The 20,235-nt window shown below is 38.4% G+C and overlaps 1 protein-coding gene across 3 annotated transcripts in view; it reads left to right on the plus strand.

Moving 5' to 3' along the window:
- LOC100765371 (oligophrenin-1) overlaps window positions 1-20,235 on the plus strand; it is a 332,542-nt gene that overhangs the window by 297,482 nt on the left and 14,825 nt on the right. For all 3 annotated transcript variants that reach the window (XM_027431711.2, XM_027431712.2, XM_027431713.2), the window contains 2 exons: window positions 10,677-10,824; window positions 15,070-15,393. In XM_027431711.2, coding sequence (XP_027287512.1) covers window positions 10,677-10,824; window positions 15,070-15,393 — 472 coding nt within the window. The remainder of the gene's footprint in view (window positions 1-10,676; window positions 10,825-15,069; window positions 15,394-20,235) is intronic.

The raw sequence follows: 20,235 nt of genomic DNA on the forward strand, positions 1-20,235 counted from the left end.
TGTATCCCCTGTTCTATATTCCAGCCATCCCATTTCTTCTTTCCCTTGATCTTTCTCCCTGACAGCAAACGTTTCTTTCTGCCTCTGTCTTTACAGCAAAGGTAAATGTAAGTTCTTTTTAGTGTTGTTAATAAAATTATAATAATTACCATATATAGATAGCCTAGCATGTTGCATTCTAGGCTCATAATCTCATTCAATGGCCACAACTCCATGAGATAGTCATTACATTTGTTTTACAACTGAAGCCTCACGTCTTACCTAGGGTAGGTCACATATTTAGTAAGTAGCAGAGCCTCAACACAACTGAGCCTGATTCCAGTCAGACTCAGGAGCCTTTGTGTGATACACTCCCTTTCTTATTCCAGTTGGACACATAGTAAAAAGGTGTCTGTTATATAATTTGTTACTGAGCCTGGTAGCCACGATTCATCTCTTCATTGTAAGAATTGTTACTGAGCTGCAGCTTCTTGTCTGGTGCCTCATTCGACCCCAGCTTTTACACATGCTTGAGTGGGAAGTCTCTGATGTCAAGAATTGAATATGACTGCTCAGGAATTTTTGTATCAACTTGTACTTGGGATGTAATGTGTTAAATATCATGATGCGCAGGTGCAGTGGATTCTATAGAAGTACATGGAAAATGGCAGTTATTTCTCCATCACCATCACCTTCTCCTTTATGTCTTCTCCTATTCATCTTCATCTTCCTCTTCATTTTCAGTCCTTTGACTTTGGGTGATATAGTTCAGGGTGGCTTGAACCTTGGATCCTCCTGCCTTACCTTCTCAAATGCTGGGACCACACTTGTCCACAAGCACACTTGGCTACAGAAGTTCTCTCACAGTACTTAATTTATGTGGAAAATCCTGAAAGTCAGAAGAGTAGACTAAGGTACCAGAAAACACCCTATATTAAAAGTCTTTTTATAAAAAGGGATTGTAAATTAAGTGGTTCAAGTAAGGCAGAATTTGTTTTTTTTCTTGTGTAGAAAAGTAGAGGTGACAGTCAATGGAAGGACACCTCACTATCTTCATTACATGGATTCAGTATCTAAGTTCTAGTTAGTGTTCATTTGTCCTTTTTTGCCATCTAGAGAGAAAAGGGAAAGGCGGAATGGAACATTTACAGCTTCTTTGTAACAAGCAGCACAATTCAAAAGGTTGTATGCGTCATTTCCATTTATATTCCATTATTTAAAACAATTCCATGGCTTCACCTCACAAGAGAGGCTAAGAAATGTAGGCATAGGTACTTAGCTAAAACGCAATGGCCTCTATTAAAGAAGAAAGAGAGGATGGTTGTTGGGATGAGCAATGAGTAGCCTCTGCCACAAGCAGGGATGTGGTCTGCTAGTCATAGAAACCATGGATACATACAAGAATGAGAGATCAAAGAGGCAGAGAAGTATTAAGAAGTCAAAGAAATAAACACTTAAGAGCAGAAAGAGCTATCACAACTCAGCATAGTGGTAATATGAGGTGAATGGGGCCATACAGGAAAATAGGGACTGGAGGTTGTGAGCAGTGACCAGATTTTAGAGTACCTCCTGTTAATCAAATAAATTTAATTTGAATTTGGTCCTCAAAACAATGAGAAGTCATTAAGATCTTTTAAATTGAGGAAGAGCATAATTAAATTTGTGTTAAGAAAGATCACCCTGCATATACCAGAGTAAATAGATTCAAGAAAGGAGTGACTGGAAGCAGAAGAAGCAATTAGGAGGCTACATGGTAATCAGAAAGAGACATAAAACTCTGAACTAAGGCAGTGGCTGTAAGCAGAAAAGAGAGATCAAAGAGATATGAGGAGGTGTAATTAGGAAACCTTGATGAGTAAATGGATGTGAAATTGGAGACAGGGAGGGTATTGGAATGTTGTACAGATTTCTGGCTTGGGCATTACCATTGTTTTACATAAGAAATTATAACAGAAGAGTCAAGTGGTGGTACTATTTAAATGTTGTTTAAGATACTTCTGCGTTGCCCATGGCATCACTGACTAACTAGATACATTGACATAGAAAAAGCAGATGAGTCTGGGAGTGCAGGAAGTGAGAATGGATGGAACTGCTGTGGTGAGTCTACATTCATGAGAACTCAAGAGCACCCAGAGCACAATTGTGAACAGTATCAAGATTTACTGAGATCCAAGGAAAGACACAGGGCAAGGCTCAAAATCAAACAAAGTGGAAAAGAGTGGGAAAGACATTGTTGGAAAAGGACTAGGTAATTGTTGCAATACTGATGAAAAGTCAAAGTGAGGAATAAAAGGTGTCCTTTGGATCTGGCTAATAGGTTAGTGGTGATTATTGTAAAATTATTTAGAGCTGGAGAGATGACTCAGCAGTGAAGTGAACCTGCTGATGTTCCAGAAGATCCATTTTGAATTTCTAGCTCTCACGTGGAGTCTCAGACCCATGTCTAACTCCAGTCCTGGGATTCTGATGCTCTCATCTGGTCTTCCGGCATGGCACACATGCAGTGCACATACAAACATGCAGGCAAGACAACTATACACACAAAATAAATAACAAAATGTAAAAGCATTCTTAAAGAAAAGAGGTGTGGCCGTAGGATACATTGAGGAGCAAACAAAAGATGAGCAGTGGAAGTCAATCAGGTTGCAGAGTAAAGATGAAAAAGTGTATGATGCCAGGTTGGGGGAATGGTCCAGGTGAGAGAGTTCAATAAGTTTGAATGCTGCAGAGAAGTAGTAGTGTACAGAAGTGGCAAATGATGGAAGAAGGTTTTTCAAGAGCCAGGAAGAGATCACACATGCTTGAGGGTACAAATAGAGGTTTCATCTTCTGAAATGAAAACTGGGGATGAGGTAAGTTGAGTTTATGTGTGTTGATGCCAGTGAGAAGACAGAAATTTGAAGATATTTTCTTCTAAGGACCTCCACTGTCTCTGAAGTGTGAGACAGGGTTATCTAAGTGGAAATACCACTTAATCTCATGTGTTATGAATGATTGGCAACAATTACATCTAACTGAGCAAGAGATAGCAATTATGAAGCTGTCTCCAGGAATAATGCTCACTTCACTGCTATCTGAAGTGTTGAATGTATGGGTGGTTGGGTGGATGGATGGATGGATGATGGATGGATGGATGGATGGATGGATAGATGGATGGATATTAAAAAAAATCAACAAACACTAACACACTATGCATTCTGTTTCCTCATTCTGTTGAACTTTTTCAAAGTATATTCAGAAACTCAGTCCAAGGTAAAAATTTTTGGAGCCCACCTACATTTAGTAATTATTTGCCATTCTTACTCAGTTTTAGCAAAGTGAGTTTGTTTTTCAAACTTGGCTTTATTTTGGCAGTTTGGGCCAATAGTTCTTGGTTGCAGAGATTGCTCTGTATATTATATGAATGGCATGTTTAACAGAATCCCTGGACTTTCTCTATTACATACCATTCCCCATCCTACACTTGTGACAACAAAATATTTCTATAGGCAACATGAAAGATGCCGTCAGAGACAAAAGTGCCCCCAGTAGAGAAATTCTCTTGTTAAAATGGACAGCTCCTTGAGAGAGACAAAGGAATTAATGCTAGAGAAGTACTTAGCACTAGTTGATCATTATAATTATATTTGAATTGGTAAAATCTCTTTGGGCATGTTGGCATAATGAGATTTAGAGAAGTTAAATAACTTTACTTAAGTGAGGAGGCCTCTGCAATCTATGGGGCCTCTGGTATTTATCCCTAGTACATTGGGAGTCCAATCCACATAGAGGGACACTCAGCTTAGACACATGGGGGTGGGTCTAGGCCCTGCTTCAAATGATATGACAGACTTTAAGATCCCCATGGAAGGCCTCACCCTCCCTGGGGAGCAGAAAGGGGATGGGATAGGGAGCTAGAGGGGGGTAAGGGAGCAGGGGAGGGAGAGGGAACTAAGATTGACATGTAAAACAAGCTTGTTTCTAATTTAAATAAAAAATAGAAAAAAGAAGATGACTAGGTAACTACAGAACCAGCTGATCTGACCTAGTGAGAGCACAAGGACCCCAGTCGTAAAGGTGGGGGAGCAGCATTGGACTGACCTAAGCCCTCGGAATGTGGGTGCCAGCTAGGAGGCTTGGTCAGTCTATGGAACCTTTAACAGTGGAGCCAGTGTTTATCCCTAGAGCACAAATGGACTTTGGGAGCCCATTCCCCATGGAGGGATACTATTGCAGCCCAGATACATGAAAGAGGGCCTAGGCCCTCCCCCAAAGGATGTGACAGACTTTGATGGTCCCCAGTCGAGGGACTCACTATCCTTGGGGAGTGGGTGGTAGTGGGTTGGGGGATTGGTAGGGGGCATGGGAGGACAGGAGGGAGAGGGAACAGTGTGGGGATTGATATGTAAAATGAATGTTTCTAAATAAGAAAAGGAAAAAAAAGATGACTAGGTAACAAAAGATATACATGTTAGATTCCTAAAATTTAGGTTCTGTGTCAAACAGCAGTAAAAAGCAAATAAAGATTCATACATACATACATACATACACACACATACATACAAAACCATGTTTGAATTATGCTGTCATATCCATACTGTCCTATTAGCTACCTTAAAATATTTACTAAATCTTTCAACTTCATTTCCTACAAATCTACATCATGTTTTAATAATTACATAATATTCACCTCTAGATAAATCATAATTCATGTGACCATGTTATATGATTTTTAAAATTTCATTTAAGATATGCTGCATGAAAGTTATCAGCATATAATTTTGTCAGTTTTCTTTGCTCAATGAGTGTCTTAGAAGTGATGATAACATAACATTTAAAGTCACTGCTTGAATGAAGCCAAATATAGCTAAAACAAATCACTCACTCAATAAAAGTTATAAAGATGACGTTCATCCATTTATTTACTAGTTCAGTGTAGTATATTAGTATAATGGAAATGTGATTTATTGTTCTTTTAATATGCATTCTATGATTGCCCCTGGAGTTGTTACATTTTCATGTTTCTGAGCTGTTTATTTTTCTTTTTCATATGTTCTTTTAAACCTTTGTCCATTTTCTGTTTTAGAAGCTTATTTATTTCTTTTTTTTTAAAGATTTATTCATTTATCATGTATACAGTGCGTGCCAGAAGAGGGCACCAGATCACATTACAGATGGTTGTGAGCTACCATGTGGTTGCTGGGAATTGAACTCGGAACCTCTGGAAGAACAGTCAGTACTCTAAACCCCATAGCCATCTCTCCATCCCCATCTTGCTTATTTCTTATTTGGTACTAGCTCATAATAATATCTTTTTCTAGATGAATTATTTTTCATAACAACTACCATTTATATTTTCCTTACAAAAGCATAATTGGATTAGTTTCTGGTTTATACTAGAGGGTAATAATATGAAAATTTGGCTGTTACATTTGTTGAGTGTGGAATTATCTCTCTCATAAGACACAAAGAATAACTGTGGAGGGAATATGTTATCTAATGTTAAAAGAGGAAAACAGTAATTAGAAAAATAGTGGTGAAATATTTTAAGAGCTAGTCTTACAAAGCAAATGTTTATAAAACAAAAAACACTTAAAGCTATTGATGGATGGATGATGTGGTGCATTTTGTACAGCTTTATAGGGAAATAGAATTATAATTTATTTAAGATAAAGCATACTCACTATGTGTACAACTTAGTAAATTTTGACATATCTAAACATCTCTGAAATCATCACCACCTTCAAGAGAATGGGTGTATTTGTCTCCTTGAGTACTTTCTTCTTGGCTCTTAAAGGTTCTTCCTTGTGTCTCCTACCACATCACTCCTACCTTGGGAAACCACTGATCACTTTCTGGAAACATGTAGATAACTGATATTTCTCATTTGCTGTAGAATTGCATTCACTATAATTATCCTGATAATAATTCATATCTTCTATAGGGGTTTTATGTAGTGGAAAGCATGTATGTACTGTTACTTTTTATTCTTTATCCACCATAACTATTGTGAAGTTAGTAATTGCACAAATCACTGGTTTCTTACTTTTATTTCTGCATAGTCTGACTTTCCATCTACCATGATTTCATTATCTTAGAGTTATCTGTACCTTAGCGTTACAAGTAAAACTACTCTGAACATTCCCATTGCGCATAAATGAACATTTGTGTATAAGACTATATGATTAATGTTTTTTTCCTTTAAGTCATTTGCTAATAACATGTCTAATATTTTCAGAATTTGTCAAACTGTTTCCCCAAGTAATTTTGTGATTTGGCTTTCTGGAAAAGGCTGTGAAATTCTCATTTATTTACACACACACACACACACACACACACACACACACACACACACACACACACACACACACACGGGGGGGGGTGGAGTCTTTTTTAGAGTAAGCCATTTGGGCCTGGATATTTCTCCGTTGGGAGTGTTTAATTATGTATTCAATCTTTTCAAAAGTTATATGACCATTTTGGTGTGATTTCATTCATTGAGCCACATTTTTTAAAATTTAAATTAGAAACAAGCTTCTTTTACATGTCAGTCTCAATTCCCTCTCCCTCCCCTCCACACCTGCCCCCACCAACTCCCTATCCCAACCCCTTTCTGCTCCCCAGAGAGGGTGAGACCTTCCATGGGGATCTTCAAAGTCTGTCATATTTGGATCAGAGCCTAGACCCTCCCCAGTGTGTCTAGGCTGAGAGAGTATCCCTCTATGTGGAGAGGGCTCCCAAAGTTCATTCATGTACTAAGGGTAAATACTGATCCACTACCAGTGGCCCCATAGATTGCCAAGACCCACAAACTGACACCCACATTCAGGGGGTCTGGAACAGTCCTATGCTGGTTTCCCAGCTGTCAGTCTGGGGTCCATGAGCCACATTTTTTAATGTCCTCTGTGTCTATAACATGTCTTGTGATGCTGAGGACTTAATGCAAGATCTTGCACATGCTAGGTCTGCACTCTACCACTGAACTACTTGTGCTTAGCCAGCCCCCAATGTACTTTTTTGCATTCCTACCAGTCATCAGTGTTTCAGCTTCACACCTTCCCAGTGTGATATTTTCTGTCAATTCATCATTTTGATAAATGTGAAATAGGATCTTATTGTGGGTTTTCTTGGCATTTCCCTGTAATCTAATGATACTAAACTTGTACTTATGTTTGCCACATTTACACACTTTTAAACTTGATAAAAACTAATATATCCATCTTTGCTTATTAATCAGTTTTAGCTTCTCAATATCTTCTTTTGTGTCTAAGTTATCTTTGTCCATGCCAAAGTCAGAAGGACTTTTTAATAGATTTTTCTCATTTAAGCCTATATATGTGGTCATAGAAACAGTTTTTATATATGGTATAAAATGTGGATTAATATTCTGATTTTCACAACACTTTGTTATGACTTTTCTATTATTTCATTATCATTGCTAATCTTTCTATACTAAATTGCCTTTCTGAAAAAAATCTAATCATCTATATAGGTATTGGAAGTTTATTTGGATTTTTCTATATCTATTGATCCATCTTGACACGGGTGCTAATGCTATGCTGTCTTGATTCTCATAGGTTTATATAATAAGGCTTGAAATCAGGTAATAGCAGACCTCCAACTCTATTTTCTTCTAAGATATTATTTTGATTAAGTCCTTTGCATTTTCCTATAACCCTTGAATGAGATTATTCATCTCTATCAAAAATTTATTGGAGTTGCATTTAATCTGGAGTACTTTAAAGTTTTTGGTAACAGAGGAAGGTGTGTCCTCTCTGGTATTTTCCATGGTTACTTCTTATTTCCTTGCCCTTTCCACCTCTAGTAAAGGGCCCTGCTGTGTTCCACTTAGGCTTCTATTCATGCACTGCTGACTGGATAGTTCTCTGCTATTTGCAAGTGTGATAGTGATCAAAAGGCTTGCCTTGTTTGTTTTTGTCATTTCTGAGAAACCACTAACTGTCATTGCTACTTTCTCAATGTCTCAGAAACCATTAGTGCATGTGTTTTTTCTCTTTGGTTTTGTCCTTTTTTTTTCTTGTGCCAGACTGAAAGAAAATAAGGGCCTATTGCCATATCTTAGAAAGAAGTAGTTGAAATGGTGTTTTCCAGAAAGGGGTGCATTTGGCCTTGTGTGACTTATTTAGAAATGTACTTTATTTTTTGAGCCATCAGGTCAAGGGACTCTTCATGGGTCTCTGAGACTTAGTGGTGAAAATAGTACACTTGCTTTCATAAAGCTTAAAATCTAGTACAGCCATAATGGAAATCAATGTGGAGGTTTTGATAGGGGAGGGAGGGAAGGAAGGACAGAGGGAGGGAGAGATAGTGAAAGAGAGAGAGGGAGGGAGGAAGGAGAGAAGCAGAGGAAGAAAAAAGGAAGGAAGGAAGGAGGAAGGAAAAAAGAAGGAAGGAAGGAAGGAAGGAAGGAAGGAACGAAGGAAGGAAGGAAGGAAGGAAGGAAGGAAGGAAGGAAGGAAGGAAGGAAGGAAGGAAGGAAACCATCTTAGTTAGGGTTACTGTTGATGTAATGAAACACCATGACCAAAAGCAACTTGCAGAGGAAAGGATTTATTTTGCTCACACTTCTATATAACAGTTCATCATCAAAAGAAATAAGGGCAGTAACTCACTCAGGGCAGGAACTTGGAGGCAGGAGCTGATGCAGAGGCCTTGGAGGAATACTGCTTATTGGCTAGTTCCTTCTGTCTTGCTCAACCTGCTTTCTAATAGTACCCACGACCACCTGCCCGGGGATGGCACCACCTGCAATGGACTGGGTCCTCCTCCATCAATCACTAATTAAGAAAATGCTCCACAGGTTTTCCTGAACCCTCACCTATGGAGGAATCTTCTCAATTGAGGTTACCCCCCCCCCCCGATCAGATGAGTATAGCTTGTGTCAAGTTGACATAAAACTAGCCAGCACAAAAACTAGCAATATACTACTATATGAATCAGGTGTACAATTCCTGAGCTTTGTCTAAAGCTCTCTATACACCACCACAGAGATACTTGTACATTTTTGATTATTGCTGTTCTCTACACGATGGCAAGGAAATGGAACCGGCCTAGATGTCCAAAAACAGATGAATGAATAAAGAAAATGTGGTACACATACACAATGGATTGTGTTCAACCATAAAGAAGAAGGAGAATAGATGGAATTAGAAAATATCATATTGAGGCAACCCAGATTCAGCAAGAGAAATACTATGTATTGTCTCTCATATAGATATCCTAGCAAATTTTTAAAGATGTGCATTTATATGGGAGTGACTTTGTGTAGATGCCAGGAAACTGGAAAGGGGCCTGTGAGAGGAGACAAAGGAGGTTTCAAGGGAGAGGAGCAGGGAAGGTAATAGAACAAGTGTGGTCTGAACATGATAAGAAGAAACTGGGTGTGGAAATGTTTAAGCTGACTTTGACACAGAGAGATGATGGAGAGGAGTCAACAACAACAGTAATAATAATAATAATAATAATAATAATAATAATAATAAAAAATCTAGTTAGGAGACAGAAAATAAACTAAGTGAAAATTTATGTTTGTTTAAGTATAAGTATTTATGTAAAAAAGTGATAAATGCTAAAGACAAAACAATAAAAATTCAGGGAAGAAAGAAATAGGAAGTGTTGGGTAGAGGGTGGTACATCAAAGTTTAGATACATTGAGTTGGAAGGCCTTTGTGAGAAGGGTGTATTTGATTGGAATCCTGTAAAACAGAGCAAGGAATCTATACAGATAGTTGGATGAAGAACTGAGTTCTCTGCATATATTGAACAGCCAATACAAAGGGTCTGATAGGTATAAGGTATAGTAAGGGATATTTGTAATTATTACATTACTGGAGCAGAAGCTCACAAAAAATGCTAGCTAGCTATTTCAATTCTCTGAAAGGAGAAACAAAGGTATGACCTAGAATTATGTGACTCAGTACTCACCCACTTACTGTTTTATTTTCTTTTACTTTCAATCATGAAATATATGTTAGCTTTTGGTTGTACATACAATGTTTATGTTAATTTTCCCACTGTTACACAGGCATTCCACATGTTAACAATTCTAATCACAGCTATTCTTGCACTCCTCCAGCTCATCTTATAAACAATATCGAAGGCACTTTGGATTTTCTTCTCAGTTTTATTTTACTTCTATCTTTTAAATAATTAATGTGCCATATTATGAAATTTTCTGTAGGAAAACAAAATAATATGAGAGAAAACCAAGTACCTTCTTTTTATTCTGCAGCATTGAGACAAACCTATCTAGATCCTTAAGTGTCCTTTTAGAACTATTGAGTACATATATGTCTATGTATATGAGTGTGTTTAGTAGTCCTTTACCCTCACCTACACCCATACAAAGCAGCTTGACAACCCTGTTGGGTAGTTGCTGATATCCTTATATTCTCATTGAGAGAGGATGCTGAAACTCAAAGGTCTTATCTGAAGTCTCACTGGTAGTAAGTATAAAATCTACAGTTGCCTTACTATTTTTTATCTGCACAATTTCTCTACACTGAGGGGATCAGTTCTATGCATTCATCATTGTAGGAGACATCTGAACATTTGCTGGGAGTTAGAGGGAGCCAGAAAATTCTCCCAGTCCCATTAACCATTTCAGTATTCACATAGTCAACCAGTTACAGTTCTGGAATGCATCAGTGAGTAGCTTGCCTAATTGTCGCCTGGCTATCTTCCTTCCTTCTCTACAGATATATTTAGGTCCACCTGAGGACAGCCAAGTACCTCCAGTGCCTCCACCTCGGGTGACAGCAAGAAGGCACAAACCAATCACAATCTCGAAACGTTTGCTGAGAGAAAAGACAGTGTTCTACACTTCTTCCCTGGATGAAAATGAAGGTCAGTGGTTAATTTCTCCATGACAATTGCATACAAAGAGAATATTGAAGGGCAGAAATGGGGGTGTGCCTATTTCTTCTATACAGTGGTAGACCCTTACAAGTTCTTTGGCTTACAAGCAGCCAGGAGAAGCAAGACTTATTATAGTTTGTATTCTAAGAGCAAATTAGATTACTGGCAGTCGATGGGGCTGGGGTGAATCTTTAATGGAAGCTACATATCACTTGCAAGGTTAGCAGCAAATCCAAGTTCTTCTTAGGTGTGTTACTTTAGTACATTGAAATATGTTAACAAGGTTCTTGCTAATGTTCTGAGAGTGTAATTTAAATACAGCTACCATGGATTGAATAACTGCCATGTTTCAAGTAATTTGATAGAGGCCAAATGAAATTCAGCCACATGCCCCTACCCTCATGGAGCTTGTAGGATAGAGAAAGATATGGATATGTGAAAAAATAAAATCATCCAATGGAACGACTATTCCTGAAGAGATTGCACCTATCCTATGTGGGCCTTGGGTCCCTGCCACTCCACTCAGACTACTTATATCAAAGATTCCTATAACCTCCTCATGACCGAACCAGTCACTCCACTATTCTTGTGAGATGGTGAGCAACATATGACAGTTAACTGCTTTTCCTTCTTTTTCCAATTTTGATATTTGAAGGTTCCAAAGTTATTAACCTTCCCTCTGCTGTTATTGTACACCATCTCTCTAAGTCTCTAGTGTGTAAATAGCGTTTAAATTCTGCAGATGACTCCCAGATTTTTTTGTAACATAGGATTTGTTCTACCTTTTATTGTTATCTCAAAATCTGTTGAACTGTTCTACACACATTGACTCACTGATGTCTAAAATTCGAAATTCAAGATGAATAGAACATGATTTGTATTTTATTTTAATGGTGGTGGCTAGAATCTAGGACTTTGTACAATGACAATGATCATTCTGTTGCTAAGCTACACACTCCTTCCTCAGCCCAAAGCACAGTTCCTGGTTATCTGTTGCTTCTGACCATACTCCTTTGGTGATCCCTCCCTTTTAAACAACTTTCAGCTCCAGTTACCTGAACACTGAGGTCAAGAACATTGGTCTTTTCCTGGTGGCTCTTTTCCTTTTTTTCTTACATTAGACCCATCAGCAATTCATTTTGGCTGTGGATACACATCAGGTGGTAAATCCTTAGTTTCCCTTTGGACCACACACACTGAGGCTTTACCATCCCTTCCCAGCTGTCTGTGCTGGCCTGCTTGACTGCCTCTAATCCATTCTCCAAAGCAGCCAGTAAATTGTCCATCCTTTCAAAAATGCAAAGCACATGACCTCATTCCCTCTGCTCCAAACTTTCAGTGACCTCTCATCATGTTTCGAATAAAATTTGTTTTTATGCTGTTTTCAGTGACCCCTGCTTATCTATCTGAACTTTCTTTATGTACTTTCTGTCCCCTTCACTCACTCTCCTCTAGTTTCATGAGCCTTGGTATTCCTTATGGGTCTCAAGTTTACAAATGCCATCTCCTTGTAGAGACCTTTTCTCAGCACCCAAGTTAAACAGTTCTTCCTATCCCTTTACACTGCTTTGTCTTATTCATGTCACCTGCTACTACTTGATGACATATTTAGTATCTACTTTCCCCCTAAGAATGTTAGATCTATTTTTATCACCAGGTCTGGGAACAGTCCCTACTATACATTGTGTATGTGTGTGTGTGTGTGTGTGTGTGTGTGTGTGTGTGTGTGTGTGTGTGTGTGTTTAGTACATGTTTATAATGTGAATGAATGGATGTATTAGGAATTTGAATAGAAAGAGATTATCTAGCTTATGGATCATTTCCATAGAGGTAGAAGTAGAAAATGGATGGGAGCACTGAATGATTGGGGTTTTTTGCCCCATAATTAGATATTTTTATGAAATAACTTTATTTATAATGTTCCCCCCAAAACCCTTATGCCAGCAGAAACATTTTTAGCACTTTATACCCTACACTACCATAGCACTTGCTACAGAGTAAGTGCCCAATTAATGAGTGTATTAAATGAATGAACTGGGTGTCAGTAGATCCAAGGTCTCATTTCATTTTGGTCACTAGCCTGTTAAGTAATTTGAACTAGCCACTTCCCCTATCTGGGGTTCATTTTTCCCTGCTCTATGGTGAGGGATTTGTACCAGATCTTCAGTGAGATTATAGTCTGCACGTTAATTCTTTTCATTTTTGTAGCTCAGAAAATGTAAGTAATTTGTCCAGTTAACTACTACCAAATTATAAGGCAATGATTTTACATCCTTACATTTTATCCCAAATCCTAAACATAACATGTGCCTACTAAACATAACACCGTACTTCTTAAAATGTGCCAAGACACCATTCTAAGTAGAAAGCAGTCCTACTCAGCACTTTTCTTGATTTCCAAATTTATTTTCTGTTTGTGAATAATATTTTAGTAAATCCTTCCCCAATCATCATAGAACTATATCATCATATCCTATATCAAATCTTTGGCCATTCTAGCTCTGTTTTATTTGTTTGACACAGGGTCTTACTATGTGGCCAAGGCTAGAAGTAAACTTTCAATCCTGCATCAGCTTCCCGAGTGCTAGGATTACAGGACTTGCAACTAACTACAACTTACACCTATCTGTTCTACCTCGTTGGCAAAAAAGACTGTGTTTCTTTACTGGTGCTGTTTTGGTTTAGGCCATTGTCATCAGCATTCCCATATGTCACCAAATCACTACTTTGATTTTCATACTGAACCCAAGTAGATGTTCTGGAAACATATATTTGACAATGCTTCCTTTCCACCTACCAGAGGTAATGTTCATATTCCTAAGTGTGACATTCGGGCCTTAAAGAAATAGCAGCAAACTATCATAAACAAATATCTAGCTTCTCACATCTCTTACCATAAATGCTCAAGACAAACTGAACTTATTATATACGTTTTAGAGATGTTTTCTTGTTTTAAAGTTATCTTTCATTTTTGAAATTATAATATGTTTACATCATTTCCCCTTTCCTTCCTTCTTTCATAGCCTCTATTTCAAATTCATAGCCTCCTATTCCATTGATTATTGTAACATGCAGATACTCAGTCTGTATCATGGAATGTTTTCTTACCCAGCATGACATTTTTACTCCTCCAAGCTATTGTTTGTCTGAACAATTTTGATTCATCTATACCCTCCACCCATTTCTCAGCCAGAGTTCAACAATTAATTCTAAATGATCGTTATAATAATTATAGATAAATTAAAAGAAAATAAAACAGTAATTACTTAAGATTAGTTGTCTAGTTAATGTTTAAATTTTCCCATTATCTCATTACAAAACACAGTTCCCAATAAGGTCCCTGTGTTATCAGTGGTGGATCCACCTCTCAAATGCCTCCTTTTGCTGAACAGAGACAGTATGCTTAACTATCGAGTTCTAATACAGCTTTATTTACATATCTGTTGTTATTTTTTGGTGTGGTGCTGAGAATGAAACCTACAACCTTGCACACTCTTAAGTTTCCTAGTATTAATGAAGGTGATAACTTCCAGAGTAGATGTTATTAATCTGGGCATTTGTGGGTTGTTTCTGGAAACAGTGAATAACTTAAAGTTAGTTTTCAAAATTTTAAATACATGTGTGTGGGCTTATTTTTCTAGAAAAAGATTTTCTGGCTGTTATTGTGTTCTTTGAAGCTTTAACTATATTCAAAATCACTTAAAAGCTTATTCTAATGGACATAGGAAATTATGGACCACAAAGGCCAAAGGAAGAATGTAAATTGGGCATTTGAGGATATCTTTATATGGATGGAGAAAGAAATTCAATTCTTTTAGGCTTGTTAACTTGAAATTTGAGGAACCTTAAGAAATTGCTTTTGAAAGAACTACTTGGGAATTAGTTGATGCGATTATTTGGAAAGAGTAAATTATGCAATTGATTGGGCACTCTGTCCTTTTTGAATTGCATCCCCCTGAATAAAGCAGCTTGGCATACTAGAGTTTATTCGATGGTGTTGGTAAAAGTCAGATGAAAATCTTAAATTGAACCTCATTTGAATGAGACCTGTGACTCCGTACAAATTGGGCGGGGTGGAGACTGTTCTTGTGGGATGTAGTCGGTCTGTACTGTAATAATAACAATTTTGAAAATGTGTGCAGATTTTTAAAGTTAGATATGTATATGTGCATCAAAACAAAATGATTTTGAAGGGCATCATTAATCTTTCTTCTTTGTACCAACTTTTTTCAGATGAAGCCCAGCGTCAAACTCCTAATGGTACAATCACTAGCAATCTGGATACCCCCAAGCTACCACAGCACCTCAAACTACCCATTCAGAAAAGTGGGGAAACTGACCTTGGAAGAAAGTCTCCAAACAGACCTGTTTCTGACAGCCAGCCGGAGTCCTGCCCAGAGGTGGATGTGGGGAAGTTGGTATTTAGATTGCAGGATGGAGGGACCAAGGCTACTCCAAAGGCCACCAATGGACCTGTGCCAGGCTCTGGACCCACCAAGACACCCCCTTTCCCTATAAAGAGACAAGCTCCCCGACCAGTGGCTCCCCACAAGGAAGGTAAATGTTCAGGAATCCTATGAGAGGCTGAACTGAACCAAGCTCCTTTCACCTTAGAAACTCTCTAGGGCTGGATGTATCTTCCTTCCTTGTTCTCGCCCTGCTTCTCTCCCTCCTGTGACACTTCCTCCCATTCCTTGCTTTTTTTATTTTAATTTTTCAAATTAGCTTACAAAGTAATTAATAGGTTTCAGTATGAGATTTTAATAAACTTTCATTTTAGTTGATTCTCACCCCCCCATTTCCTTTATTCCCCTTTCCTTGCTGTTTATTTTTACCCTCAATATTCCCCCTTCCACTTTGTTCCGGTTTCTTCCCTACCTGCTCCCTTAGAGCCTCTTTTTGTTTCCCAGTCACATGGGTCTGTTTCTAGTTTCCTGTCCTTTTCTCATATTTACTACCCCTTGTGTAGGTGTATTTTACAGTTAGAAACTAAGATATTCACATGAGAGATAACATACTGCAGCTGTCTTTCTGAGCCTGTGTTGACTGGCTTAGCAAAATTTGCTTTTATTTTCATCCATTTCTCTGACAAATTTCATTTTTCTTCATGGACAGCTAAGGTTCCTTTGTGTATGGGTACCACATCTTCATTATCCATTTATCTCTTGATGAACATCTGGGCCTAGCTATTTTGAATAGAGATGTAGTATTCATGGATGTGCAACAAATAATGTGGCAGGATATCGAGTCCTTTGAGTTTATGCCCAAGAGTTGTATAGCTGTGTAAAAAGGACGGTCTGTTTTTGGTTTTATAGATGTCTCCACACTACTTTTCATAGTGGTTTCACCATCTTACACCCCTACCAGTAGTATGTTAAGTGTTCTTCTTTCCCCATATTGTTTTCTTGATGCCACCAGTTCTCACTGAGGGAGATGGGATCTCAACGTTGTTTTAATTTGCATTTCTTTGATGGATAGAGATGCTGGACATTTTAAAATATATTTATTCACCATTTGTAATTCTTCCCTTAAGAATTATCATGTCTTAGTCACTGTTCAGTTGCTGCAAAGAGACACCATCACCAAGTCACCTCTTATAAAGAAAGCATTTAATTGGGAGCTTGCTTACAGGATAAGCGATTTAGTCTGTTATCATCAAGGCAGCATGCAAGCAGACATGGTGCTGGCAGAGTTGCTGAGAGTTCTACATCCTGCTCCATAAGCACAGAGTTGGACTGGGTCTGACATGAGCTATTGAAACATCAAAGTCCACCCCCAGTGACTCACTTCTTCCAACAAGGTCACACCTCCTAATCTTTTAAATCCTTTCTAATAGTTCCACACCTAGGGACTAAACATTCAAATATAGGAGCCTATAAGGGTCATTTTTATTCCAAGCACCACAGTGTCTTTTCAGATTGTTGGCCCATATTCTAATTGACAGTTGTTTCTTTTAAAGTTCTAAAACTATTTATTATAGATATTAACTTCTTGTATGTTGTCTAGCTGATAAAGACTTTTCCCCATTCTCTCGACTTTCTATTCTACTGATTTGTTGTGGTGGTTTGTATAGAGAAGCTCTTAAACTCATGTGCTGTACTTGCCAATTCTTTCACTATTTCCTGTTCAGAGATTTGTTGTCTGTAACTATATCCTTAAGTTTTTACCCTTTGTTTCAGTGTTTCCAGTTTAAACTCTAGGTTTTGGATTGATTTTGAATTATGTTTTGTGCAAGTTGAGAGAGATGAAATCGAATTTCCTTATTTTGCACTAGTGATTGAGCTTTGCTGGCACTGTTTGTTGAAAGGGCTGGCTTTCCTCCAGCACACGTTTTTGACACTTTTATCAAAACTTAGGTTTCCATAGCTTGCGGGTTTATTGCTGGTTCTTCTCTTGGCCTATACGTCTGTTCTGTGCCAGTAGCTGTTGTATTACTATATCTCTATAGTGTAATTTGAGGTCAGGTAATGTGATGTCTCTGGGTTCCTTCTGCTTAGAATTGTTTTGACTATACTATGTTCTTTCAGATTTCCTACAGATTTTAGGATTGTTTTCTGTCTCTACAAATAATGAATCTCAACATGTAGCCCATTAAGGCCTTGTTCATTATATCCTCCTGTCTCAGCCTCCGGAACCTCCTGAATGCTGGACTTGTAGGCATGAATCATTTTACCTGGCCAGAGATACTTTTAAAGGGAATCTGTTACTGTTTACTAGCATAGTGCTGGAACATGGGTAAAAAAAAATGTGGTGTGGAATGAGGAACTGGGAAGCAGGATAGAAGAGAAGTGCCAGCAATGGAGTTGGTGTGTGAAGTGTGCATGAAGCCGTTCACACTTGCTGAATAGCATCATTGATTTCTTTCTAGAGAGGAGAGAGAGGGGAGGGGAGAGGTATTTTAGAGTATATATACAGGCAGAGGGAAGGTAGAGGAAAAACAAGCCTGTCTAGATAAAGCAGAGGAAAGAAATTCTGTTGTCTGTGGCAGGGCTTAGTACATGCTGACAGCATTGTCTTTGAGCAGTTTAGTAAATGCTGTTTTGTGTGGATGCCAGTAAGATTTCCACAGAGCAATTGACACTTTCTAATTCTCTGGTTTAGTCCTCTAATGCATTTGTGTGCTCATGTTATTTTCCATGTCTGTACCTTGGGTTTTCTATCTCTAAAATGGGAAAAAGTATACCTATAAATAATTGTTAGGGTTAAAAGGGATAACAAACAAAATACCTGGCTCATAATCAGAAAATGAAATATGTTATTCAGTTTCTCCCTCTGTCCTGTCTTCCCTCCCTACAATTTGCCTCTAATGGGAGGCAGCCAGGAAAGGCCAGACATCTATGGAGACATCTGCTTCAGTTTAGAAGTCATATATTGATCATCACATTAACCAAGTAGAAAGTTGGGCAACTGCACTTCTACCCCCATGGTAAACTTTGCCCTGCCCGTTGTCAAGCCAGATCCTGTCAGCTCAGCACACACAGTAACTTTTAACCTTCCACATCAGTTCTGCCTCCAACATCTTTGGATATAGAATCCAATCCTGGTGCCATCCCTTCTGTTGCTTCTCTCACACTCCCATCCTTTGGGCTGCTGGCAGCAGCAGCTGTGATCTAATGGTATCAGTTAATATAAAAACTGATCTGACTTGTCCAGAATCATCTAGGCTTTCTCAGTCTGAGCTGTGGCACTGCCAGATTTTTTTTGCTCTTAAATCAGTTAGCAACAAGTGTATGTGGTACAGTTTTCTTAAAGCCTCTGGCCTTCAGCCTTGGCAGAACTGGGATGGGTTGGGCCATGGTAGAGGCCTATGGCCAAATCTCTGGTATAGTTGCATCTTTAAAGGTTCCCCACCTATCACTTCACCTCTGCTTCCCTCCCTAGTTTCGCTGATGCTCATGGTAAATTCCTGGACACCTGAAGAGTTATCAGTTAATCAATTGCTACACATAGTTCTTCCCCTGAGCTGAAGCTGATGATTAACCCCTTGTGCTAACAAGCAACCTGAATGGCAGGCTTGGGGAGAAAGTTTTTTCTTCTGCTTACCCACTCTACATCAAACAGTAGTTACTCTTTTTCACCTTTGTTGTTGAAGATGCTTTGTGCTTTCCGTTATTCTAAATGTGTCACTGTACTAATCTGTCCGCATCTTTATCCCTTTCGCTGATCTAACATGTGAGTGGACTTTGTCATTTTCCACTCCCCCTGAAATCAGAAACATGGTGCTTGTTAAATGAATTATCTCTGTGATAATCAACTGACTTTGCAATGCCCACTATTGTTTCCTGAGAGATCTTTATTCAGGACCCTTTTCTATTCCAGACATGAGCTTGTATGCTTTCTCTTATTCATTGTGTATTTTTAATGTTGGTAAGTGTATGAGGTAGGTTTTACCCTACCCACATCAAAGGAAGCGTGGCTCAGACATAAAACAAATTGTCCAGAGTCCCTTGGGCTATACACTGCAGAGATGTTGTTGGGAGCTAGATGTTTGGGATACTTTATAACATTCCATTTTAAAGATTTATTGTATGTATGTATGTATGTATGTATGTATGTATGTATGTATGTATGATGTGTGAATGCTGGAATACATATCTAATTCCTCCACAAGAATAGCAAATTCTTTTAAACATATAACCATATCTCTAAGCCCACAGTGTTTTGTTTTTAACCTTAGCCACACCTTCTTTTCTGTCAGACATTACTTTGGGGTATACAAAATTAGCATGTCTCCTTTTGGCCATTTGATGTTGGTGTCTTTTAAATTAATTTTCTAGGTTAACATATGAAGTAATGGATGGTTCAGCATGCCATCTTCATGCTTACTGTGTTGTCACTTATTCCTCTCCATCACCATTCTTCCCTGTGCCTCCTCCAACTGGTTCCCTTTCTTCCCCCAGTTAGTCCTCCCTTTTACAATCTTTATTGTTATATGCATTACATCATTCTATTTCCACCTCCCTTGAGAGCTCTTCCTCCACTCTCTCCACTTTCTATTTTTGTGGCTCTCCACATAGATAAATCCCCCACACATGTGTCTATTAAAATCTAGGTTCCACATGTAAGAGAAAACATGTAGTGTTTCCTCAATGCTACTTTCTCTTATTGGTTCTGGTCTTACACAATGCAAGTGTGTAGTTTCTACGAAAAGATTCAGGACTTTTGGGGAGAATGAAGAGGATAGAATGCTATATGCCTTTGCTTATATTTGTACATTCGTTCAGATATCACACTAAGCAAAAGGCCAAGATGAAAAGCCATGATTCTGCCTTCCCTTTGTTCACAGTGAGAATGACCCATAGGCTATCAGTTCCAGCCCAGTGTGAGCTATGTTCTTGGGTAATAGTGAGAGCATTCTATTAAGAGCAGGGAGTAAGAAGCCCTTCATTCTGCCTGAGG

This window comes from Cricetulus griseus, chromosome X (assembly GCF_003668045.3).
Source record: "Cricetulus griseus strain 17A/GY chromosome X, alternate assembly CriGri-PICRH-1.0, whole genome shotgun sequence".
Classification (NCBI taxonomy): Eukaryota; Metazoa; Chordata; class Mammalia; order Rodentia; family Cricetidae; genus Cricetulus; species Cricetulus griseus.